At 44.0% G+C, this 25,710-nt stretch overlaps 1 protein-coding gene across 6 annotated transcripts in view; it reads right to left on the bottom strand.

The window, feature by feature from the left end:
• The window catches only part of KATNAL1 (katanin catalytic subunit A1 like 1), a 136,749-nt gene that overhangs the window by 80,725 nt on the left and 30,314 nt on the right, over nt 1–25,710 (bottom strand). For all 6 annotated transcript variants that reach the window (XR_013224070.1, XM_077298272.1, XM_077298271.1 and 3 more), the window contains one exon: nt 23,909–24,074. Coding sequence is in view for 5 of the 6 variants with exons in the window: in XM_077298272.1 (XP_077154387.1) it covers nt 23,909–24,074 (166 nt within the window). In the remaining variant the exon portion in view is untranslated. The remainder of the gene's footprint in view (nt 1–23,908; nt 24,075–25,710) is intronic.

The following is a 25,710-nucleotide window of genomic DNA, read 5'->3' as shown; positions in this document are numbered from 1 at the left end:
TTACTATAGATGCTGCATAGGCTGCATCTATAGTAAAAAGTTGGTCACACTTGTCAAACACTATGTTTGACAAGTGTGACCAACTTGTCAGTCAGTTTTCCAAGCGATGCTACAGATCGCTTGGAAAACTTTAGCATTCTGCAAGCTAATTACGCTTGCAGAATGCTAAAAAAACGCGAAAAAAACGGAAAAAAAACGCAAAAAAAAAAATGCGGATTTCTTGCAGAAAATGTCCGGTTTTCTTCAGGAAATTTCTGCAAGAAATCCGCAACGTGTGCACATGGCCTTAGAACAATGTCTTACTTCAAAGAAAGAATAAATAGCGATCTTGTGCTGTAATGTCTGTATACTTTTTTTTTCCCATTGGCTATGACGCAATCTATTAAATGGATGTCATTAAAGTCCTGGGAGACGCAGGACCCTGTCAATCATCTAGTTAACACGTCTGTCACCAGTGGATGCCTGTGATGAGTGTCCTATGGGGTATCTGTCAGTTTAATACATTTTTACAGGATCCAGGGTATGACATGCTATACGGAATTTTACCCTTAGAAATGACCAAAAAGGATATGAAGGAGACTGAGGACAAAAACTCAGCAAGAACCCAGCCTCAAATAAAAAGCATGGATGTGTCCATAATACCAAAGAGTTGCATGGTGCAGCAGCGAACATGTCCGACTACTCCATACAAACTTCTCATTGTAGTGTGCAACCATTGAGAGTCTCAACATTCCGCCCTTTACAGATCTATCAGCTATCATAGATACACAGTAGAAAAAAAAAAACCTCACCAAAAACTCACTTTGGGATCTTAACCTAGGACTTTGCAATGTCTTTGTGAGCTTCTGAACATTTTTTATCCCCTCTCCCCCTTAGGTTTTTACCTATATTGCTACATTACAACCGGTGTTTAAATAATTTTGCAATCTGATTTGTGCGTGATGCATCAGCAGGTAGGGTTGAGCGAAACGGGTCGGCCATTTTCAGAAGTCGCCGACTTTTGGCAAAGTCGGGTTTCATGAAACCCGACCCGATCCCTGTGTGGGGTCGGCCGTGAGGTCGGCGATCTTCTGAATCTGGTATCGGAATTCCGATACCGAGTTCCGATATGTTTGCGATATCGGAAATCGGTATCGGAATCCACATTTAAGTGTAAAATAAAGAATTAAAATAAAAAATATTGATATACTCACCTCTCCGGAGGCCCCTGGACATCGCCGCTGGTAACCGGCAGCCTTCTTTGCTTAAAATGAGCGCGTTTAGGGCCTTCCATGACGTCACGGCTTCTGATTGGTCGCAGCCGCCCATGTGACCGCCACGCGACCAATCACAAGCCGTGACGTCATGGAAGGCCCTAAACGCGCTCATTTTAAGCAAAGAAGGCTGCCGGTTACCAGCGGCGATGTCCAGGGGCTTCCGGAGAGGTGAGTATATCAATATTTTTTATTTTTATTCTTTATTTTACACATTAATATGGATCCCAGGGCCTGAAGGAGAGTTTCCTCTCCTTCAGACCCTGGGAACCATAGTATCCCATTGCACTGCATTGGGTTTCGTGTTTCGGCCGACCCCGACTTTTTTATAGGATCGGCCGATTTCACTCGACCCGACTTTTGAGAAAGTCGGGTTTCGTGAAACCCGACCCGATCCTATAAAAATAAAAGTCGCTCAACCCTAATCAGCAGTACATAGTCTAACTTGGTGAAGTGGTAAAAATACAGGTATAAATAAAACTTATGGGATCAAATAAAATTTGCATGTGCATAGGTCTTCACCCCTTTTGCAATGAAGCCCCTAAAAATTTCTGGTGCAAGCAACTACCTTGATAACTCATATGCTTAGTGAAAGGAAGTCCACCTGTGTAAAATCTAAGTGTCACATGGTCCGTCAGTATATAAACACCCTTACTGAAAGTTGTTGAGATGTACAAGTCAGGGTTGAGTTATGCAAAAAAAAAAAAATCCCGATTTCTGATGATCCCCCCCCCAAGCACCATGAAATCCATTATCATCAAATGGTAAGAACATGGTACCTCAACAAACCTGCCAAGAGAGGGCCACTCACCAAAACGCTCAGCCTGGGCAAGGAGGGCATTAATCAGAGAGGCAGCACAGAGACCAAAGGTAACCCTGAAGTAGCTGTGGAGACTGGAGTATCTGTCCATGGTACCACAATAAGCCATTCCCTCCGCAGAGGTGGCCTTTAGGGAAGAGTGGGCAGAAAAATAGCCTTTATTTACACACAAAAATTTTAAGGCTCGTGTTGAGTTTGCAAACCAAAAAATAACCAAAACCTACCCCTAAAAATATCAATCTTTATTAATAATTACGTAAGATACCAAAAAAATATACAAAGTGAGATAAAATTACATCCCTATAGGGGCCCTCCAGGAATAGGGAAAAAGTTTAGTATCAAAAGGTACCCTCTCAGAAGTTTTTTACATGATATCAGCAAAACCACATATAGAAAAAACTAAATAGAAAAAATAAACAAAAATTTTCTTCAAAAGTAATAATAAAAAATTATCAAAAGATGAAACAATCAAAAATACAAAAAATCTCTCTGGATACATAATACCTCTACTGGCCCTAATTAGCCCTGGAAACTGTTATCCTTCCTGACAGCGGAGGTTGGCACCCTATAAAGCGATATGGCGCCCCCACTCAACGACGGCTGTCCCTCCTATCCCTGGGTTGTCCCTCAAACTAATAATCACAGACAAAAGACATACATATATGGATCAAAATAGTGCTAAAGCAACACTCGAGTTGTTTAAGGGGGAAAGTATAAATGTTTTGGAAAGGCCTAGTCAAAGCCCAGACTTTAAACTAATTGAGAATCTGTGGTCATACTTGAAGATTGCGGTTCACCAGAGGAAATCATCAGAGGAAATCATCTAACTTGAAGAAGCTGGAGCAGTTTTGCCTTGAGGAATGTGCAAACATTCCAGTGACAAGATGTGGAAAGCTCATAGAGACTTATCCAAAGTGACTTGTAACTTTAATTGCCACAAAAGGAGGCTCTGCTAAGTACTGACTTTAGGTGGGTGAATAGGTATGCACACTTAAGTTTCCAGTTATTTTGTTCTATTTGTTGTTTGCTCCACAATATAAAGAAAAAACAAATCTTCACAGTTGTAGACATGTTCTTTACATGAACTGATGCAAACCTTAAAAAAAAAATTGTGAAATTCAGTCTGAGAGGTAGCAAAACACAAAAAATGCCAAGGGGTGAATACTTTTGCAACCAACTGTATACAGAGATGCAGACAAGAACCATTTATATGCCTCACCAGGAGGAATCGCTTTAATTAAGTAATCTACCATTAGCGGATTCTGACTGTGACATTTCGGAGCTTGTCGCTAGCTGTGCAGATTAATTGTCTGCAGATAAAACAGACCTGTGTGATGTGAATTATCTACATAGTACCATTTACAATCTGGACTCACACCATCACCTCAAAACAGCACTTTTGGGGGCAGCTTGCAATACGAGGCAAGTGTTATCAGTTATTTTTTTTCCTCTTTGTTTAGATCTATTTTAAAACCCAAGAGGACACAAAGGGTTAAGCAATAGGTAACCTCTACTTGCCGAGACAATAAGGAAACGGTAAGCCAAACCTCATAGGATAGATTCTTTTATGCGGGATCTGAAGACGGTGAGAGCGGCAGTGCTATTCAGTGACTTTGGAATCAGGGAGTTTCCAAGGGAGGAATTGCTTCTGTTTTTTTTTTTTTTTTTTTTTTTTTAAATTAATACTTTGTATTTATTTTTAATTAAAGTTTCTGTGTGGTGCAATCCCCATTAGGAAATGTGCTCCACAATTGTTAATGCCATCCAGTGCATATCTTGCCACATGTATGCAGTCCTTGACCAGCTGGTCGAGGGTGCATACTGCTGTGCGAGATGTGAGCACATTGTGCATTTGGAAGCCCAGATTTTGGATCTAAATGTGCAGCTGGCAACACTGAGATCCATAGACAACATGGAGAGGAGTCTTCTGCTCACAGAGCAGACGCTCAATGGGATAGATGAGGAGGGGATGGTAGGATGGAGCTGCAGGACAGTGTGGCAGTTAGCTGGGTGACAGATAGAAGGCGGGGTAGAGGGAAGAGTGCCAGGGAGGCTAGTCCTGATCTGGCACACCCCAATAAGTTTGCTAAGTTGGCAGATGAGGGGGGTGCCAGTACAGGGGTAGCACTGCTGCAGCCAGGCATGTCCTCTGAAAGCCGGAGGAGTGACTGCTCCAGTAAGGAGGGAAATAGGAGAGCAGGGCAGGCCAGACAGGTGCTGGTAGTGGGCGACTCCATTATTAGGGGAACAGATAGGGCAATCTGTCACAAAGACAGGGATCGTCGGACGGTGTGCTGCCTACCTGGCGCTCGAGTCCGACACATCGCTGATCGGGTGGACAGATTACTGGGAGGGGCTGGTGAGGACCCAGCAGTCATGGTGCACATTGGCACAAATGACAAAGTTAGAGGTAGGTGGAAGGTCCTTAACCCCTTCACCCCCGGAGCTTTTTCCGTTTTTCCGTTTTCGTTTTTCGCTCCCCTCCTTCCCAGAGCCATAACTTTTTTATTTTTCCGTCAATTTGGCCGTGTGAGGGCTTATTTTTTGCGGGACGAGTTGTACTTTTGAACGACATCATTGGTTTTAGCATGTCGTGTACTAGAAAACGGGAAAAAAATTCCAAGTGCAGTGAAATTGCAAAAAAAGTGCAATCCCACACTTGTTTTTTGCTTGGCTTTTTTGCTAGGTTCACTAAATGCTAAAACTGACCTGCCATTATGATTCTCCAGGTCACTACGAGTTCATAGACACCTAACATGACTAGGTTATTTTTCACCTAAGTGGTGAAAAAAAATTCCAAACTTTGCAAAAAACAAAACAAAACAAAATTGCGCCATTTTCCGATACTCGTAGCGTCTCCATTTTTCGTGATCTGGGGTCAGGTGAGGGCTTATTTTTTGCGTGCCGAGCTGGCGTTTTTAATGATAGCATTTTGGTGTAGATACGTTCTTTTGATCGCCCGTTATTGCATTTTAATGCAATGTCGTGGCGACCAAAAAAACGTAAATCTGGCGTTTCGAATTTTTTTCTCATTACGCCATTTAGCGATCAGGTTAATGCTTTTTTTTTATTGATAGATCGGGCGATTCTGAACGCGGCGATACCAAATATGTGTAGGTTGGGGTTTTTTTTTATTGATTTATTTTGATTGGGGCGAAAGGGGGGTGATTTAAACTTTTATATTTTTTTTATTTTTTTCACATTTTTAAAAACTTTTTTTTTTTACTTTTGCCATGCTTCTATAGCCTCCATGGGAGGCTAGAAGCAGGCACAGCCCGATCGGCTCTGCTATGCAGCAGTGATCATAAGATCGCTGCTACACAGCAGATTTGCAGGTGTGCTGTGAGCGCCGACCACAGGGGGGCGCTCACAGCCACCGGCAATCAGTAACCATAGAGGTCTCAAGGACCTCTATGGTTACCTTCCTGACTCATCGCCGACCCCCGATCATGTGACGGGGGTCGGCGATGCGCTCATATCCGGCCGCACGGCCGGATGCGGTAGTTAAATGCCGCTGTCTGCGCTTGACAGCGGCATTTAACTAGTTAATAGCGGCGGGTGATCGCGATTTCACCCGCCGCTATTGCGCGCACATGTCAGCTGTAAAAAACAGCTGACATGTCGCGACTTTGATGTGCGCTCACCGCCGGAGCGCACATCAAAGCGGGGGTCCCGACATGTGACGTACTATACCGTCACATGTCGGGAAGGGGTTAAAGATGATTTCAGGGAATTAGGCTGCAAGCTGAAAGCAAGGACCTCCAACGTGGTATTTTCCGAAATACTGCCTGTACCACGTGCCACGCCAGAGAGGCAACGGGAGATTAGGGAGGTTAATAAGTGGCTCAAGAATTGGTGTAGGAAGGAGGGGTTTGGGTTCCTGCAGAACTGGGCCGACTTCTCAGTTGGCTACAGGCTCTACGCTAGGGACGGGCTGCACCTCAATGGGGAAGGTGCAGCTGTGCTGGGGGAGAAAATGGTTAGAAGGTTGGAGGAGTGCTTAAACTAGGGATTGGGGGGGAGGGTATTCATTTTATAGGAGGGGAAGATAGTGCAGATAGAGAGCTGGGCACAAATAAGGAAGTTGGGGGTGGCGGTGGCATGGGGGGTGGGGTTAGAACAGTTAATAATTTAAGAAAGAATAGAGGTACAGAGAGTAACATCAAGTGCATGTATACTAATGCCAGAAGCCTCGCCAACAAAATGGATGAATTAGAACTAATGTTGTTGGAGCATAATTATGACATGGTGGGGATATCTGAGACGTGGCTGGATGAGAGCCATGACTGGGCTGTTAACTTGCAGGGCTATAGCCTGTTCAGAAATGACCGTACAGATAAGCGAGGGGGAGGGGTGTGTCTATATGTAAAATCTTCCTTAAAACCCATCCTGCGTGATAATATAGGTGAATTTAATGAAAATGTGGAGTCCCTGTGGGTGGAGATAAGGGGAGGGGGAAAAAATAATAAATTACTGATAGGGGTTTGTTATAAATCTCCAAAAATAATGGAAGCAATGGAGAATATCCTCGTAAAGCAAATAGATGAAGCTGCGACTCAAGGAGAAGCCATTATTATGGGGGACTTCAACTACCCTGAAATAGATTGGGGAACAGAAACCTGCAGTTCCAGCAAAGGTAATCGGTTTTTGACAACTATGAGAGACAATTACCTTTCACAGCTGGTTCAGGACCCAACAAGGAGGGGGGCACTGCTAGACCTAATATTAACCAACAGGCCAGACCGCATATCAAATATAAGGGTTGGGGGTCACTTGGGGAATAGTGATCATAAAATAATAAGTTTTCATGTAACCTTTAATAAGATGGGTAGTAGGGGGGTGACAAGGACACTAAACTTCAGGAGGGCAAATTTCCAACGGATGAGAGAGGATCTTGGTGCAATTAACTGGGACGATATCCTGAGACACAAAAATACACAAAGAAAATGGGAGACGTTTATTAGCATCCTGGATAGGACCTGTGCACAGTATATACCGTATGGGAATAAACATACTAGAAATAGGAGGAAACCAATATGGCTAAATAGAGCTGTTAGGGGCGCAATAAGGAACAAAAAGAAAGCATTTAGAGAATTAAAGGAAGTAGGTAGTGATGAGGCATTAAATAAATACAGAAAATTAAATAAATTCTGTAAAAAGCAAATCAAGGCAGCAAAGATTGAGACAGAGAGACTCATTGCCAGAGAGAGTAAAAATAATACCAAAATATTCTTTAACTATATAAATAGTAAGAAACTAAAAAATGACAGTGTTGGCCCCCTTAAAAATAGTCTGGGTGAAATGGTGGATGAGGATGAGGAAAAAGCCAATATGCTAAATGACTTTTTTTCATCAGTATTTACAAAAGAAAATCCCATGGCAGCCAATATGACTAGTGATAAAAATTCCCCATTAAATGTCAACTGCTTAACCCAGCAGGAAGTACAGCGGCGTCTAAAAATCACTAAAATAGACAAATCTCCGGGCCCGGATGGGATCCACCCCCGAGTACTGCAGGAACTAAGTACAGTCATTGATAGACCATTATTTTTAATCTTTAAAGAGTCCATAATAACAGGGTCTGTACCACAGGAGTGGCGTATAGCAAATGTGGTGCCAATATTCAAAAAAGGGGCAAAAACTGAACTCGGTAATTATAGGCCAGTAAGTTTAACCTCTACTGTGGGTAAAATCCTGGAGGGCATTCTAAGGGATGCTATACTGGAGTATCTGAAGAGGAATAACCTCATGACCCAGTATCAGCACGGGTTTACTAGGGACCGCTCATGTCAGACTAATTTGATCAGCTTCTATGAAGAGGTAAGTTCCGGACTGGACCAAGGGAACCCAGTGGACGTAGTGTATATGGACTTTTCCAAAGCTTTTGATACGGTGCCACACAAAAGGTTGATACATAAAATGAGAGTAATGGGGATAGGGGAAAATATGTGTAAGTGGGTTGAGAGCTGGCTCAGGGATAGGAAACAAAGGGTGGTTATTAATGGAGCACACTCGGACTGGGTCGCGGTTAGCAGTGGGGTACCACAGGGGTCAGTATTGGGCCCTCTTCTTTTTAACATATTTATTAATGACCTTGTAGGGGGCATTCAGAGTAGAATTTCAATATTTGCAGATGACACTAAACTCTGTAGGGTAATCAATACAGGGGAGGACAATTTTATATTACAGGATGATTTATGTAAACTAGAAGCTTGGGCTGATAAATGGCAAATGAGTTTTAATGGGGATAAATGTAAGGTCATGCACTTGGGTAGAAGTAATAAGATGTATAACTATGTGCTTAATTCTAAAACCCTGGGCAAAACCATCAATGAAAAAGACCTGGGTGTATGGGTGGATGACAGACTCATATTCAGTGGCCAGTGTCAGGCAGCTGCTACAAAGGCAAATAAAATAATGGGATGTATTAAAAGAGGCATAGATGCTCATGAGGAGAACATAATTTTACCTCTATACAAGTCACTAGTTCGACCACACTTAGAATACTGTGCACAGTTCTGGTCTCCGGTGTATAAGAAAGACATAGCTGAACTAGAGCGGGTGCAGAGAAGAGCGACCAAGGTTATTAGAGGACTGGGGGGTCTGCAATACCAAGATAGGTTATTACACTTGGGGCTATTTAGTTTGGAAAAACGAAGACTAAGGGGTGATCTTATTTTAATGTATAAATATATGAGGGGACAGTACAAAGACCTTTCTGATGATCTTTTTAATCATAGACCTGAGACAGGGACAAGGGGGCATCCTCTACGTCTGGAGGAAAGAAGGTTTAAGCATAATAACAGACGCGGATTCTTTACTGTAAGAGCAGTGAGACTATGGAACTCTCTGCCGTATGATGTTGTAATGAGTGATTCATTAATTAAATTTAAGAGGGGACTGGATACCTTTCTGGAAAAGTATAATATTACAGGGTATATACACTAGATTCCTTGATAAGGCGTTGATCCAGGGAACTAGTCTGATTGCCGTATGTGGAGTCGGGAAGGAATTTTTTTCCCCATGGAGGAGTTACTCCTTGCCACATGGGTTTTTTTTGCCTTCCTCTGGATCAACATGTTAGGGCATGTTAGGTTAGGCTATGGGTTGAACTAGATGGACTTAAAGTCTTCCTTCAACCTCAATAACTATGTAACTATGTAACTAAGTGCTGTCTGCAACACTTCTGCTGACACTTGTGGTTCGTTGCTAAGCAAACCTGCTGTTCAATCACTATGCCGCCATGCTGGGCGCACACACTAATGAGCAGCCCTCAAAAACCTCAGCAGAGAAAACCCGCATCAACTGCAGACTGGCGGTTTTATTTTTACAATCCTCTCGCATGCATGAGGAAAGAATTAGTTTTTGCACTTCATACAAAGAAACATAGCAAAGCAAACATGTCGTCAGCTTCACACGCAAAAATTAGAGACACGGAGTTTAGCTGCGACTGCTTGCAGGGTAGAAAATATATAAAACATAAGCTCCGTACACTGGCATTACAGTAAAAATGAAAGGGTTTGTATCTCACAATACACATTAGATAGTGGTCCTTCATAAGCTTGGCCGAGTGCACATGCTGTATATCCTCGGGAGAAAGTCGCTGCCAGACTGCTCTGACGCCAGCTTATCTACCCGGAGAGGAAATTAGGTGACATCCAAGTCCAAAGTCCTCATACTAGAGTTGAGCAAACATATTAGCCGAATTCTAGCCATGTTGGTAGTCAGCGGCCACCAAACTGGTGCACTGTGATCCTTCTCCTACCTGCTGGTATCCCCAACACCTTTTCTGATTAGCAGGACTGGCACAATGTCATCGTTGCGCCAAGCACAAAATGGCAAGCTCTTCAATCAGAAGATAGAAGAGACACCTGCAAGGCATCGTGGTGTATCTAGGGTGCTGCCAAGTACAGAAGAAATGGGGTAACTAGAGGAATGGTTAAAGGAAGGTCTTTATTGGCAACGCGTTTCAGAGTTCCTACAACTCCGTCAGGTACCTGACCTCCTTTGTGCCATTTTATCAAAGTTCATGCCAGACTTGGTCAGGTTCAGCACTGGAGCAGCCTCACCAGTCGCGTCCTCACCAGTTTTCAAGCCTTATGCAGTGTTGTGCTTGCCTTTGCACAACATTACCTCTTTTGAGTCAGAATTCCTCTGCACCACCAATTTAATACATTGAGCGCCCCAGCTTCTTTTTCTTTTATCTTCAATCAGAAGAAGCGCTGTGGATGCCGGCAGAGGTCCGAGCAGGGTTTCGGTCAGGGACTTTGGATGTGGCCACAGGACCATGGTTAATGCGAATCTGTTTGCTCAACACTTCTCCATATACCTTTTGAGGCCAATGACGTTATCAGGTTCAACCAGCTAATATTTTAGGTTTATGGCCTGCTTAATAAGATTTGTCTTAAATGCATCCATAGAGGCCAGATTGTCAATCCACCCAAATATCTTTCATCAAAGGACAGTATTACCTAGTAAAAGATCTCACAAAACGAATAACGAAAACCATGAACCAAGTGCATCTGTTGGACGATGGCCACCTGGAGAACCCAACAAATAGCATTGACATATAACACTACATCAACATATGGAGACTACTTATTTCAGGCTTCCTTTATTGATTACCTGACATTACAATAGGTCATTAATGTCAGATGAGTGGGAATCCGATACCCGGCATTAATATCTTAAGCCTAGAAAATCAAATGACTTTCTTGTAGTGCTTTAGAGGTTACAATGCCAAGATTGGAGATTTGGAAATTGTGATGAGCATAAATCTATAAATTAAGGTTTATTTTATATTAATGATCTGCCATATGAAAGAGAGCATGAAGGCAAAACTCAAATGGTAGAATCAAAACAGCATACATCTACTATACAGGTCCTTCTCAAAAAATTAGCATATAGTGTTAAATTTCATTATTTACCATAATGTAATGATTACAATTAAACTTTCATATATTATAGATTCATTATCCACCAACTGAAATTTGTCAGGTCTTTTATTGTTTTAATACTGATGATTTTGGCCTACAACTCCTGATAACCCAAAAAACCTGTCTCAATAAATTAGCATATTTCAACCGTCCAATCAAATAAAAGTGTTTTTTAATAACAAACAAAAAAACCATCAAATAATAATGTTCAGTTATGTACTCAATACTTGGTCGGGAATCCTTTGGCAGAAATGACTGCTTCAATGCGGCGTGGCATGGAGGCAATCAGCCTGTGACACTGCTGAGATGTTATGGAGGCCCAGGATGCTTCAATAGCGGCCTTAAGCTCATCCAGAGTGTTGGGTCTTGCGTCTCTCAACTTTCTCTTCACAATATCCCACAGATTCTCTATGGGGTTCAGGTCAGGAGAGTTGGCAGGCCAATTGAGCACAGTAATAACATGGTCAGTAAACCATTTACCAGTGGTTTTGGCACTGTGAGCAGGTGCCAGGAAGCATGAAGTGCTCCAAAATCTCCTGATAGCTAGCTGCATTGACCCTGCCCTTGATGAAACACAGTGGACCAACACCAGCAGCTGACATGGCACCCCACACCATCACTGACTGGGTACTTGACACTGGACTTCAGGCATTTTGGCATTTCCTTCTCCCCAGTCTTCCTCCAGACTCTGGCACCTTGATTTCCGAATGACATGCAAAATTTGCTTTCATCAGAAAAAAGTACTTGGGACCACTTAGCAACAGTCCAGTGCTGCTTCTCTGTAGCCCAGGTCAGGCGCTTCTGCCGCTGTTTATGGTTCAAAAGTGGCTTTACCTGGGGAATGCGGCACCTGTAGCCCATTTCCTGCACACGCCTGTGCACGGTGGCTCTGGATGTTTCCACACCAGACTCAGTCCACTGCTTCCTCAGGTTCCCCAAGGTCTGGAATCGGTCCTTCTCCACAATCTTCCTCAGGGTCCGGTCACCTCTTCTCGTTGTACAGCGTTTTCTGCCACATTGTTTCCTTCCAACAGACTTACCATTGAGGTGCCTTGATACAGCACTCTGGGAACAGCCTATTTGTTGAGAAATTTCTTTCTGGGTCTTACCCTCTTGCTTGAGGGTGTCAATGATGGCCTTCTTGACATCTGTCAGGTCGCTAGTCTTACCCATGATGGGGGTTTTGAGTAATGAACCAGGCAGGGAGTTTTTAAAAGCCTCAGGTATCTTTTGCATGTGTTTAGAGTTAATTAGTTGATTCAGAAGATTAGGGTAATAGGTCGTTTAGAGAACCTTTTCTTGATATGCTAATTTATTGAGACAGGTTTTTTGGGTTATCAGGAGTTGTAGGCCAAAATCATCAGTATTAAAACAATAAAAGACCTGACAAATTTCAGTTGGTGGATAATGAATCTATAATATATGAAAGTTTAATTGTAATCATTACATTATGGTAAATAATGAAATTTAACACTATATGCTAATTTTTTGAGAAGGACCTGTATAATTGTCTAAGGGGTACTTCCGTCTTTCTGTCTGTCCTTCTGTCTGTTTTTCTGTCTGTCACGGATATTTATTGGTCGCGGCCTCTGTCATGAAATCCAAGCCGCTGATTGGTCGTGGCAAAACGCCCACGACCATTGCCACGACCAGTCAGCGACGAGCACAGTACGGAAGAAAATGGCCACTCCTTACTCCCCGCACTCACTGCCCGGCGCCCGCATACTCCCCTCCGGTCACCACTCACACAGGGTTAATGCCGGCAGTAACGGACCGCGTTATGCCGCGGGTAACGCACTCAATAACCGCTGCTATTAACCCTGTATGTCCCCAATTTTTTACTATTGATGCAGCCTATGCGGCATCAATAGTAAAAAAAAATGTAATGTTAAAAATAATAAAAAAAACAAAAAACCTGCTATACTCACACTCCGTAGTCCGCCGAGCCGCTCGCACGGGCCGCCATCTTCCATTCCCGGCGATGCATTGCGAAATTAGCCAGAAGACTTAACGGTCTCGCGAGACCGCTAAGTCTTCTTGGTAATTTTTCAATGCATCCTGGGAACGGAAGATGGCGAGTGGCTTGGCGGAGCTTCGGTGGATACCAAGCATCGGTAACCGCTTCCAGGATCCAGGCGCCAACGGAAGGTGAGTATATAACTATTTTTTATTTTAATTCTTTTTTTTTTTTTGTAACAGGGACATCATGCCCACATTGCTATATACGTGGGCTACGCAATATACAACGTGGGCTGCGCAATGTACTACGTGGGCTGCGCAATATACTACGTGGGCTGCGCAATATACTACGTGGGCTGCGCAATATACTACGTGGGCTGCGCAATATACTACGTGGGCTGCGCAATGTACAACGTGGGCTGCGCAATGTACAACGTGGGCTGCGCAATATACTACGTGGGCTGCGCAATATACTACGTGGGCTGCGCAATATACTACGTGGGCTGCGCAATATACTACGTGGGCTGCGCAATATACTACGTGGGCTGCGCAATATACTACGTGGGCTGCGCAATATACTACGTGGGCTGCGCAATATACTACGTAGGCTGCGCAATATACTACGTGGGCTGCGCAATGTACTGCGTGGGCTGCGCAATGTACTGCGTGGGCTGCGCAATGTACTGCGTGGGCTGCGCAATGTACTGCGTGGGCTGCGCAATGTACTGCGTGGGCTGCGCAATGTACTGCGTGGGCTGCGCAATGTACTGCGTGGGCTGCGCAATGTACTGCGTGGGCTGCGCAATGTACTGCGTGGGCTGCGCAATGTAGTGCGTGGGCTGCGCAATGTAGTGCGTGGGCTGCGCAATGTACTGCGTGGGCTGCGCAATGTACTGCGTGGGCTGCGCAATGTACTGCGTGGGCTGCGCAATGTACTGCGTGGGCTGCGCAATGTACTGCGTGGGCTGCGCAATGTACTGCGTGGGCTGCGCAATGTACTGCGTGGGCTGCGCAATGTACTGCGTGGCTGTGCTATACACTACGCATACATATTCTAGAATACCCGATGCGTTAGAATCAGGCCACCATCTAGTTAATAAATAGATCTCTTAGATCCGATCACTCTGGTGTGCTTACTCATCAGAATGGTGGAAATTTTAGCACCCGATATTAAACGGGAACACGCAAGAAACTTTAAAGGGAACCTGTCAGCAGGATTGTGCACATTAACCTACAGACAGTGTATTAGGTCGGCGCCGTTATACTGATTAAAATGATACATTGGTTGATGAAATCCGTCTTGTGGTTGTTGTATAATCTTTATTTTCAGTTTTGAGTTAATGATATGCCCGTGCTTCGGGGCGGCCTGTGGGGGGGGGGGGTCTTCATGTGGTGCCTTTTATTTAGTCATATACATTAATTATTTAAAAAAAAAATAAAATCTCTCTCAAAATGACACTGGCCGCACCCCTGCAAAGTAGCATCTATCGACGATTCAATAGATGTTACTGAGCAGGTGCCGCCATCTTGGTGGAGACAGATTTTTTTTTCCTATAGCAAAATGGCGCCGGCGGCTCCAGCACAGTAGTATCTATTGAATCGCCGATAGACGATACTGCCCAGGCACGGCTGATGCCATTTTGAGAAAGATTTTTTTTTTTCAGATTAAATGTATATGACTAAATAAAACAATTTAATGCATATTATAGATGTGATCATGCTATGATTTTTTTTTCAATACATATTATATTCAGTATGTAAACTAGGGGGCAGGTCACTGAGGAATTGGTGACCTGTCAGAAGCCATTATTATGAATATCTAATCCGAGCATCACATGAAGACCCCCACAGGCCGCCCCGAAGCAAAAAATCTCATTAAGTTAAAACTGAAAATAAATATTAAACAACAACCACAAGACTGATTTAATCACCAGGTATCATTTTAATCAGCATAACGGCGCCGACCTGACACTGTCTGTAGGTTACTCAGCACAATCCTGCTGCCAGGATCCCTTTAAATCCCTCACTACCCACTCCAACATCATTAATATGACTGTGTAGCCCTTTAAAGGGACTCTGTCACCTGAATTTGGAGGGAACAATGTTCAGCCATAGGGGCGGGGTTTTCGGGTGTTCGATTCACCCTTTCCTTTCCCGCTGGCTGCATGCTGGCTGCAATATTGGATTGAAGTTCATTCTCTGTCCTCTGTAATACATGCCTGCACAAGGCAATCTTGCCTTATGCAGGCATGTACTATGGAGGACAGAGAATGAACTTCAATATTGCAGCCAGCATGCAGCCAGAGGGTAAGGAAAGGGTGAATCAAACACCCGAAAACCCCGCCCCTATGGCTGAAAAATTGTTCCCTCCAAATTCAGGTGACAGAGTCCCTTTAAAAGGTAAGCCAGTCGATCCCCATCTGTCTCCAAAGAACTTCTCCAGCAGGAAGAAATTAGATTTTGCATTTGAGTCTGGAAGCGCATTGGGGCCGGACGATGCACTTCTAGTGTCCTCTCCTTGCTGATGGACAGGTCAGTGGCCATGTACCTGAGCTAATTATCTATTAATAATTCACGGGAGGGTGCTGCTACGTAGGAAATACAGTATGAGGCTTAGAAGCTGTAAGTGCATCGTCCCACCCCAATGCACTTACACATACATGCTATGTGCAAAAAGAAAAAAAAGAGCATGAACCGCACATCCCAAAATCATACGTTGATCTAAAGCCGCTAGGCTATGATTTTGGGATGTGCGGTTCATGCTCTTTTTTTTTCTTTTTGTACAAAGCATGTTCTTGTCTCTTTCTTGGACCAGCACTCCTCCCATTTGGCTCAGGTGATTTTAATTAGCAGGAGACTGCAAAGTAAGGGGTCTAGCCCATTTTGGCTCTCACTGAAGAGCTGGAGGAAGGTGAGTTTAAATGCTCCTTTTCATTTTGGTGCTGGTGCTGTGTGGCGGCCATTGTTGCTGTGGCTTTGTGCTGGTGGGGCGGCGCGGTCTGGAGTCATGGGGGCTCAGTCTCGCAGCAGGGGTGCTGTGGGGCAACAGGCCGTCCGCCCTGCTGGTGCATGGCCGCTGCGGCGGTGGTCGCCGCACGGCTCCGCTCCGTTAGGGCGTTAGGACCCACTACGAGGTTTGCCGTGAAGGGGCAGTGGGCTTCATACAGTCTGATCAGAATGTTAAACTGAAAACCTCATATTCAGTATTTAAATTTTTGCCTAGCGGCTTTAGATCAACATATGATTTTGGGATGTGCGGTTCATGCTCTTTTTTTTTCTTTTTGTACAAAGCATGTTCTTGTCTCTTTCTTGGACCAGCACTCCTCCCATTTGGCTCAGGTGATTTTAATTAGCAGGAGACTGCAAAGTAAGGGGTCTAGCCCATTTTGGCTCTCACTGAAGAGCTGGAGGAAGGTGAGTTTAAATGCTCCTTTTCATTTTGGTGCTGGTGCTGTGTGGCGGCCATTGTTGCTGTGGCTTTGTGCTGGTGGGGCGGCGCGGTCTGGAGTCATGGGGGCTCAGTCTCGCAGCAGGGGTGCTGTGGGGCAACAGGCCGTCCGCCCTGCTGGTGCATGGCCGCTGCGGCGGTGGTCGCCGCACGGCTCCGCTCCGTTAGGGCGTTAGGACCCACTACGAGGTTTGCCGTGAAGGGGCAGTGGGCTTCATACAGTCTGATCAGAATGTTAAACTGAAAACCTCATATTCAGTATTTAAATTTTTGCCTAGCGGCTTTAGATCAACATATGATTTTGGGATGTGCGGTTCATGCTCTTTTTTTTTCTTTTTGTACAAAGCATGTTCTTGTCTCTTTCTTGGACCAGCACTCCTCCCATTTGGCTCAGGTGATTTTAATTAGCAGGAGACTGCAAAGTAAGGGGTCTAGCCCATTTTGGCTCTCACTGAAGAGCTGGAGGAAGGTGAGTTTAAATGCTCCTTTTCATTTTGGTGCTGGTGCTGTGTGGCGGCCATTGTTGCTGTGGCTTTGTGCTGGTGGGGCGGCGCGGTCTGGAGTCATGGGGGCTCAGTCTCGCAGCAGGGGTGCTGTGGGGCAACAGGCCGTCCGCCCTGCTGGTGCATGGCCGCTGCGGCGGTGGTCGCCGCACGGCTCCGCTCCGTTAGGGCGTTAGGACCCACTACGAGGTTTGCCGTGAAGGGGCAGTGGGCTTCATACAGTCTGATCAGAATGTTAAACTGAAAACCTCATATTCAGTATTTAAATTTTTGCCTAGCGGCTTTAGATCAACATATGATTTTGGGATGTGCGGTTCATGCTCTTTTTTTTTCTTTTTGTACAAAGCATGTTCTTGTCTCTTTCTTGGACCAGCACTCCTCCCATTTGGCTCAGGTGATTTTAATTAGCAGGAGACTGCAAAGTAAGGGGTCTAGCCCATTTTGGCTCTCACTGAAGAGCTGGAGGAAGGTGAGTTTAAATGCTCCTTTTCATTTTGGTGCTGGTGCTGTGTGGCGGCCATTGTTGCTGTGGCTTTGTGCTGGTGGGGCGGCGCGGTCTGGAGTCATGGGGGCTCAGTCTCGCAGCAGGGGTGCTGTGGGGCAACAGGCCGTCCGCCCTGCTGGTGCATGGCCGCTGCGGCGGTGGTCGCCGCACGGCTCCGCTCCGTTAGGGCGTTAGGACCCACTACGAGGTTTGCCGTGAAGGGGCAGTGGGCTTCATACAGTCTGATCAGAATGTTAAACTGAAAACCTCATATTCAGTATTTAAATTTTTGCCTAGCGGCTTTAGATCAACATATGATTTTGGGATGTGCGGTTCATGCTCTTTTTTTTTCTTTTTGTACTTACACATACATACCTTCAAATTGCGATTTCTCCCGGCTGGAGCAGTGCTTTGGGATCACTGTTTTAACTGGCCCATCTTTGAAAGGGCAAAACAATCATATTAAATTGATTGGATGGGTAAGGGGGTTAGATGGTTCTGACAGGTCCACATTAACCCTTTATGCCCTTCCCACCACAGCCAATTTTCAATTTAGCGCTTTTGCTTTCTCCTCTTCTTCCAAGAGCCATAACTTTATATTATTTTTCCAATGACATAGGAATATGAGGGCTTGTTTTTAGCAGGACGAGTTAATAGTTTTATTAGAACTATTTTGTGATACATATGACATTGTGATGACTTTTTATTGCATTTTAAGAGGGAAGGGGAGATTATGGTGACTGAAAAAATTAATTCTGGATTTTTATTTTTTTTTCATGGCATTTACTTAGTTTTATACTTTGATGGATAGGACTTACACACGGTAAGAGAAAATAAGGTTTACTTTCTTTTTTAATATCTTTATTTTCAGAATAGGAAAAGGGTGTTATTTTTAAAGGTGTACATGTTATCTTTCCTCCATCTCACCTAACCTCTATTTTCCGATCTATCAGAGCAACCCTCAACTCTGCCCGGCCCTTCAACCCACATATTCAAACTCTCGCCACCTCCTGTTGTCTGAAACTCAAAAATATTTACAGAATCCGTCCTTTCCTCAATCCTGAATCTACTAAACTGATAATGCATGCCCTCATCATCTCACCTCGTCTACTGTAATATCCTCCTCTTTGGCCTCCCTGCTAACACACTCGCACCTCTCCAGTTCATCCTTAAAACTCTGGTGCCCCACTAATTCCAACCCTCCCCACACAACTCCTCTGCATTTCCCCTCTACAAATCCCTTCAGTGGCTCCCACAGCTGTTCAGAATCTGTCTCCTCTATATATCTCTGAACTAAGCTCCCGATATCTTCCAACACACAACCTCTGGTCCTCCCAAGACCTCGTTCCCTCCTCCACACTAATACTTTCCTCACCCATTCGCCTCCAAGACTTTTCCAGAGTATCCCCCATCGCCTGGAACTCTGTGCATCCGATCAGCCACACTGAAAATCTTCAGACAAAATTTAAAAACCCATCTCTTCAAGAAATCTTACAGCCTGACCCCCTGCCACCTCACCACCATGAAAGCTAGAACAACCCCCAACCTACTGTCTTCTTCCACATTAACCTCTAGACCAGGGGTCCCCAACCTGTAGCTCGGGAGCCACATGTGGCTCGCGGTCCCATGAATTGTGGCTCGCGGCTTTCTGCCAGCTTGGTGCATAAGCTCCAGGTCTAGCAAACAGGTATGAAGAGGCAGAGCACATCTGAAAATGATGAATTTTGTGAGCAGCTCTGCACAGAAGAGCAGGTCTGGATGCACATATACTGGTCTTAGGGGTTTTGAGATGATTTAAGTACGGTACTCTGGAGACAAGATGATACCACCTGTCAGAGGAGGTGTTGGAAGCTGGATGTGAACTTGGAAGTGTTTTATAGTAGAATATTGAATGGGGGGTATTGTGGGAACTCCTGAATCTTACTAAGCTACTTTGGGGTGATTTTTATGGAAATGCTTTGGTTACCATTATGCCTGGAATGGGGGCTTTGGTTGCCACTATTGTGGGGCGCGGGAGCTGAATGTGGCTCGCGACCCTCTCTGAAGGCTGGATGTGGCTCACGATCCTCTCACAGAGCTGAATGTGGCTCTCAAGGTCAGCAGAAACGTTGGGGACCTCTGCTCTAGACTGTAAGCCTGCAAAGGCAGGGCCCTCTCCATTCTGTAACAGGTTGGCATTGCTTGTTTGGCTCACTGTAATTTATATTTGTATGTTGTATGTTACCCCTTTTCATGTACAGCACCATGATAGCAATGGCGCTATAAAAATAAATATAATATTTTTCTCACCGCATGTGGGGTGTTTTTTTTTTCGTTTGTGTTTTAATGTCTTTCCCTGTTCTCTGGTCCTGGGAGTTTGATGGTTCTGCACAGGATCTTGCTGTGCTTTTCTGGAAAGGGTTCTGATGTTACTCCTGGGATCTGTTGTAGCCATTCTTCCAACTTAGAGGTCACTGCTCAGAGTGCTCCTATCACCACTGGAATCACTGTTGCCTTCACGTTCCACATCTTCTCCAGTTTTTCTTTGAGGCCTTGATATTTCTCCAGCTTCTCATATATCTTTTTTCTTATGTTCCGTGGTACTTCATGTTCCTATTCTTCCTTCCAGCACTGTTGCTGTCTTAGGCTTTCTCTCAGCATGTCATTCTTTGATGCCATTTTTCTGATATATTCCTGGATACCCTTTGTTTCGTCTGTGATGATGGCTTGGACACTTATCAAGCCTCGACCACCCTCTTTTCTGTTGGTATACAATCTTTGGGTGTTACACTTGGGTAACCTCCATGCATTGTAAGGAGATTCCATGTCTTCACATCTGCATCTTCCAACTGTTCTTTTGGTCAGCACACTATGCCAGCAGGGTATCTGATAACTGGCAGGGCATACGTATTGATGGTATTGGGATGTTGCTGCTTTCCTTTCATCTTCATCATGGTTACCGTATCCCACTCCATTAGTCCTGACTACCTTGCATCTTTATCAACTGGCCACGCTTCTCCACTCCGGAGTACATCCCGATATCTTCACTGTAGATCCTTGTCAGGTGCATCAGTGAATCGATCTCTCGTTTATTTTTCGCATACAGCTTGATGTCATCCATGTAGAGGAGGTTCCTGATGGTGCTTCCACTCTTGAACTTTAACCATAGCCAGACTCTGTGACTATCTGACTGAGGGGGTTCAGGCTTATGCAGAACGGCATTGGAGATATACCTAAGTGATGCACTATGCTGAATTTGATGGTCACTCGTACTAGCTGTCTTGATTTGACTTCCAGTGTTGTCCTCCATAGCCCAATTGAGATGCTATGGAATGTTCTTAATTTCCTGTTGACAAAGCAGAGCGCTAAGGCCGCTTTCACACATCAGTTTTTTGCCGTCAGGCTCAATCCGGCGAATTTTGAAAAAAACGGATCGGTCGCAAATTGTGGAAAACTGATATGAGAGAGAGAGAGAGAGAGAGAGAGAGAGAGAGAGAGAGAGAGAGAGAGAAGAATGGAAAACGCATGTTTAGTTTGCAAAAACGGAATCTGCAACCCAGATTCCATCAGTTGACGAATCCGGCGCCATAGGCTTCCATTCTAGCAAACGCCGGATCCGTTGCTGTCCGTTTTTTCAACAGACACAAAAAACATTCCTCTGTGCGTTGTCTCCGGACCAACAATTTTCGACGGATCCGGTGAACAAAACGTGAGGTCGTCCATTTCAATCAGTCGCTAATACAAGTCTATGAGAAAAAAACGGATTCGGCGGCATCATTCGCCGGATCCGTGTTTTGCAAAATTCGACAAATTGATCCTGATGGCAAAAAACTGATGTGTGAAAACAGCCTAAGCATTCACAGTCCCCCTTGGGAACCTGCAATCATTTCATTCCCTGTACTATATACTGCCAGCAATATTTTAGTATGTATGGCCAAGCCACAGTCTGCATCGGCCCTGTATGTAGGATGCTCAGTCCATGTGCCTGCTCCATAAACCCACACCCCGTTTAGTGTAGGTACGACCAGCCTCATCATGTCTGAGATCTGCTTATTAATTTATGAAGCTTGTATTGCGAAACCTGTTGCCGATCACTGTAGTAACACTTCAGACCTTTCTTCATCACTACACAAATCTCATGAGCACAGGAGAAATCCAACACTGCAGATAGGAGTGAAGAGGAGGTTTGGGTGGGATGCACACATCAATGTGCTCCATGTGATTGCAGTATGATGCCACTGAGCTATTCAAAATAAGGAAAAGAAAAGCAGCAGATGCCATTCCTATACATGGAACAGAAATCTGCCATGACAATGGCTTCTTGCAAGATTTCCTACAGGGATGACAGCCAGTCTCAGTGGTGCAGCCTTCCTCACAGCGGGAGAAGCTCTGCTGCACAGAATTTCTAGCTTTCTACTAAGTGAAAATGTGACTAACGCGCTCTGCAGACAACAATAACAACCATGGCAACACAGAATCAGCTTAAAAATAGATGGAAATGCACTTGGTTTCTAGCGGCTACGAAAAATGCTGTACTTAATTGTTTTCTGTGCAAGTAGAGGAAAATTTGGGGAAGAAAAAAACCTAAACACTAATATTCGATACCAGCCTAACAATTGGACTCCAGAAAAAAATCCAGCAAACGCTGGATGAAGGTGGACATTGTTTGCCCAACACAATGAATCAACAAGGCGTATAATGCTGGCATTCAACTAAAAAGGTACGAGGGAGGAGCAGAGGGAGGCGAGCCGTGTCAGTCAGCTACTCTCAACCAATCAGCATCATTAGAATATTCTCAGACTTTGTGATAGGGCGCTGTCACAAAGCTCCACCCTTGTGTCACCTCCAGTAGGATGCAAGAATTAAGCACACAGGCTTTCCTGTTATGATCTGGTGGCCTAAGAGCAGCATGAGACGTACTCTGGAGAAGGTGGTACCTGTACTGACCGCAGACCCTGAACCTATCACCGCAACTAGAAGTAGCCGTGGAATGTACCTAGCGCTCCCTAGACATCTCGACACAGCCGGAGGACTAATTACCTGTAGAGATAGAAAAGGGAAAACTATCTTGCCTCAGAGAAAATCCCCAAAGAACAGGCAGCCCCCCACAAATATTGACTGTGAGAGGAGAGGGAAAAAACATACACAGACTGAAATGAGAATTTAGCAAAAGGAGGCCACTTCTAGCTAAATAGAAAGGATAGGACACAGTACTATGCGGTCAGTAAAAAAACACTAGAAAATATCCACCACAGAAAATACAAAAAACTCCACAGCTAACTAAAGATATGGAGGGTATATCTGCATCTCCAGAGAAACCAGCTTGGCTAAAAAAAATCCTTATACAGACCAAGCTGGACAAGACAAAACATAGAAAAGAACTGAACAATAAGGCCACAGTATGTGGACAGCAAAATCAAGGCCAGAACTTATCTTTGTTGAAAAGAACTGCAAAGCAGAAGAGACCAGGCAGGGATGTGAATCCTCCAGGAACAATGGACAACTGGCATTGACTAAAGGGTGAAGCAAGACTAAATAGCCCAGTCCAAATTGCAAGAAGTGAACACACCTGATAAATGCTGTGATTCAGAGACAGCAGCGCTACCACTTACAACCACCGGAGGGAGCCCAAGAGCAGAATTCACAACACTTTCCTTACATGGAAGCTATACTTCGCACCCTTCAACCAATGCAACAAGTGTTAGACAATTTACAAATCTGGCTTAAATTCTTACAGTACTGATCCAGAGAAAAGTAAATAAAAAACACATAAGAGCAGATTTCTCAAGACTATGCAAATTGAGCCAAAATTATTAAAACAGTCAGGTAAGTCAATAAAATGAAATCCATTCTTTTAATTATCTGGCCTGGCATGACCTATTTATTGCAGTGACGCACATGTGACATGGCGCAAAGCCAGCTAATCAAAACATAAGCTGCAGACTCCGACAGGCAAGAAGTTATCCCTCTCCTCTACCATTCTAGTGGCAACAGACCACTATCGTGGATAATGGAATGGGATCGATTTGCACCAATTTTGGTCCCAATTGTCGAACCATCACCGATTTGATATTGATAACCTCAGGATAGGTCATCAATGTTAGTCCTGGATGACCCCTTTAATAAATCTGTCTAAAACTTTGAGGTCATGACCATTCCTGACATTGCAATATCACTTTTTTAGCTTTTGACACGTGTACAGCAAAAGTGAACATTTTCAATTTTTTTGACCAACATATAGGGGCTCTGTTTATGTCAGAGAACGACAAAATGCTTGGCAAATCTGGGACATAATGTGTTTGTGATATGGTTCAAATTAGGAAAAAAAAATCCTTCCCTTTAAACTTGAACTCGTTAAACCAATTACCTATCACAGTATCCTATGGCAGACAGTTAAATGGTCTTACTGCTCTTACAGTAAAGAATCCATGGCTAGAGGTTGGTGAAAACTTTCTTTTGTTTTATTCTTTTTGTTTTTCAAAGCTAATCCTTGATAATCACTGGAAAAAGTAAATAAGTTCCTTACCTTGTCATCCTTTGCTCTTCCTCGGACATCTCTTTCCCGATTTGAAGCCTTGTCATTTTTTGAAATGGGATGCGCTCTACCAACAGGGCCATGTGGTTGGACACCTGGAGATTCTTTACGTGAGAGTTTTACATCTCTATTAGGTCTTCTGACCTGGGGAGGAGCCCTGATAAGCGGAAAAAGAGGAAACCATAATTTTAATCTAAGCCCATCTGCCAGTGTCCTCAACCTTTACTTTTTTTGTGGCTGAATTGTTTGAATATAAAAACAGTCAAAATCAAAACACAGGTTACATACAACAAAAAAGGGTCAAGATTGGAGTCCACTACTGCTCTGCCCCTGACTAGAGGAACTTCAACCTGAGTAAATCCAACACTTTGTAGAAGATCCCAGCATATCAGAGAGCAGGGTGGGGATGTGGATCATTTTACACAGATCCATCAGCACCGTAAAACCACCTGCCTAATATTGTGTGGACCCCTTGTGCTAATGAATCTTTAGTTATGTTCTGCAGACCAATTGAGAACAATTTTTGACAGAACACATTATCCTGCAGAAAGAGGTCCCTGCCTTTAGGAAAAACCACAAAATACCACATGAAGAGGGTACAATGTACAAGTATGTGGTAGGAGTCAACGTTTCCCAGGACATCACACCACCTTCGTCAGCTTGTGTTCATCCAATAGGGCAGTCCGGTGCCAGCTCTTCTCTAGGTAAGTGATGCACACACATGGGCAACCAAATATTGTAAAAGAAAATATTATTAATCAGATCAGGCCATCTTATACCATGGTCTCCATGGTCCAGTTCTCATTGTAGGTGTTTTTTTGACAGTGGTCAGGATAGGCACTATAACTAGAGAAGTTCATAGACTGTCACTTTGTAGACTATTTTTTGTAGATGGTAGCCAATGAATCCTCGGACACTCCAACAAGACCCGCTCATATGCTTACACTTGCCCATTTTTCTACTTCCATTACATATCAAAATTCTACACAATATATCAAACCTACCCCTGGCAATGTCAGATTCCATTGTAACAATACAATAAATGCATCTTTCAGAAGTTTTAACTGTTTTTGGACTGCCCAGAGACTTGAAAAATCTGGAAGGTCTGCATATTACTGTGCAAAGACATTTTAGAACATCACTGCAGTGCAAGCTGCTGTTGGGAGATCATGTAGCTGCAGAAGAGGCGAACCAGGTGTCAGATTCAGCCAGACTCACCACAGAGAAGGCAAAGATGATTTATTACCTCTGCCTTCCTGATCACTATACACACAGGAGGCAGGAGCCGGCTGCCACGGCTTACACCTGTGCCCGCTGCTAAAGAGAATTGAATATTCACAACTCTCCACGCCCATAGGAGTGGACAGCAGTGAATATTTATTTCTCTTTAATAGTAGGAGTATTTAAAACAAGAAAATGATAAGGGTGCCCATACTTATGCACCTGTCAAATTTTGTTTGAATGCAGATTGCACATTTTCTGTTAGTACAATAAACCTCATTTCAAGGCAGAAGCATTAATGTGTCCAACAGTTATTAGATATACGAAACTGAAATAGCTGTTGCAAAAAAAAAAAATTTTTTTATAAAACATTAAGCTTAAGATTAATAGGGGTGCCCAAACTTTTTCATATAACTGTATAATTAATATGGTTGAGGTTATCCTGATATTCCAAAAAAATATTTCTGAAAATGGCTCCCGCTGCGCATGCGCAGTAGCAGCTATCGGTGATCCGCTATCGATGAGCTCCTCCAAGATGGCGCAGTTGTGATGGGGTTTTTCTTCACCAATGA

The sequence above is a fragment of the Ranitomeya variabilis genome, chromosome 3, assembly GCF_051348905.1.
Source record: "Ranitomeya variabilis isolate aRanVar5 chromosome 3, aRanVar5.hap1, whole genome shotgun sequence".
Taxonomy (NCBI): Eukaryota; Metazoa; Chordata; class Amphibia; order Anura; family Dendrobatidae; genus Ranitomeya; species Ranitomeya variabilis.
Note: the sequence above shows the minus strand (reverse complement) of the source record. Positions and strands in the feature narration are given on the sequence as shown.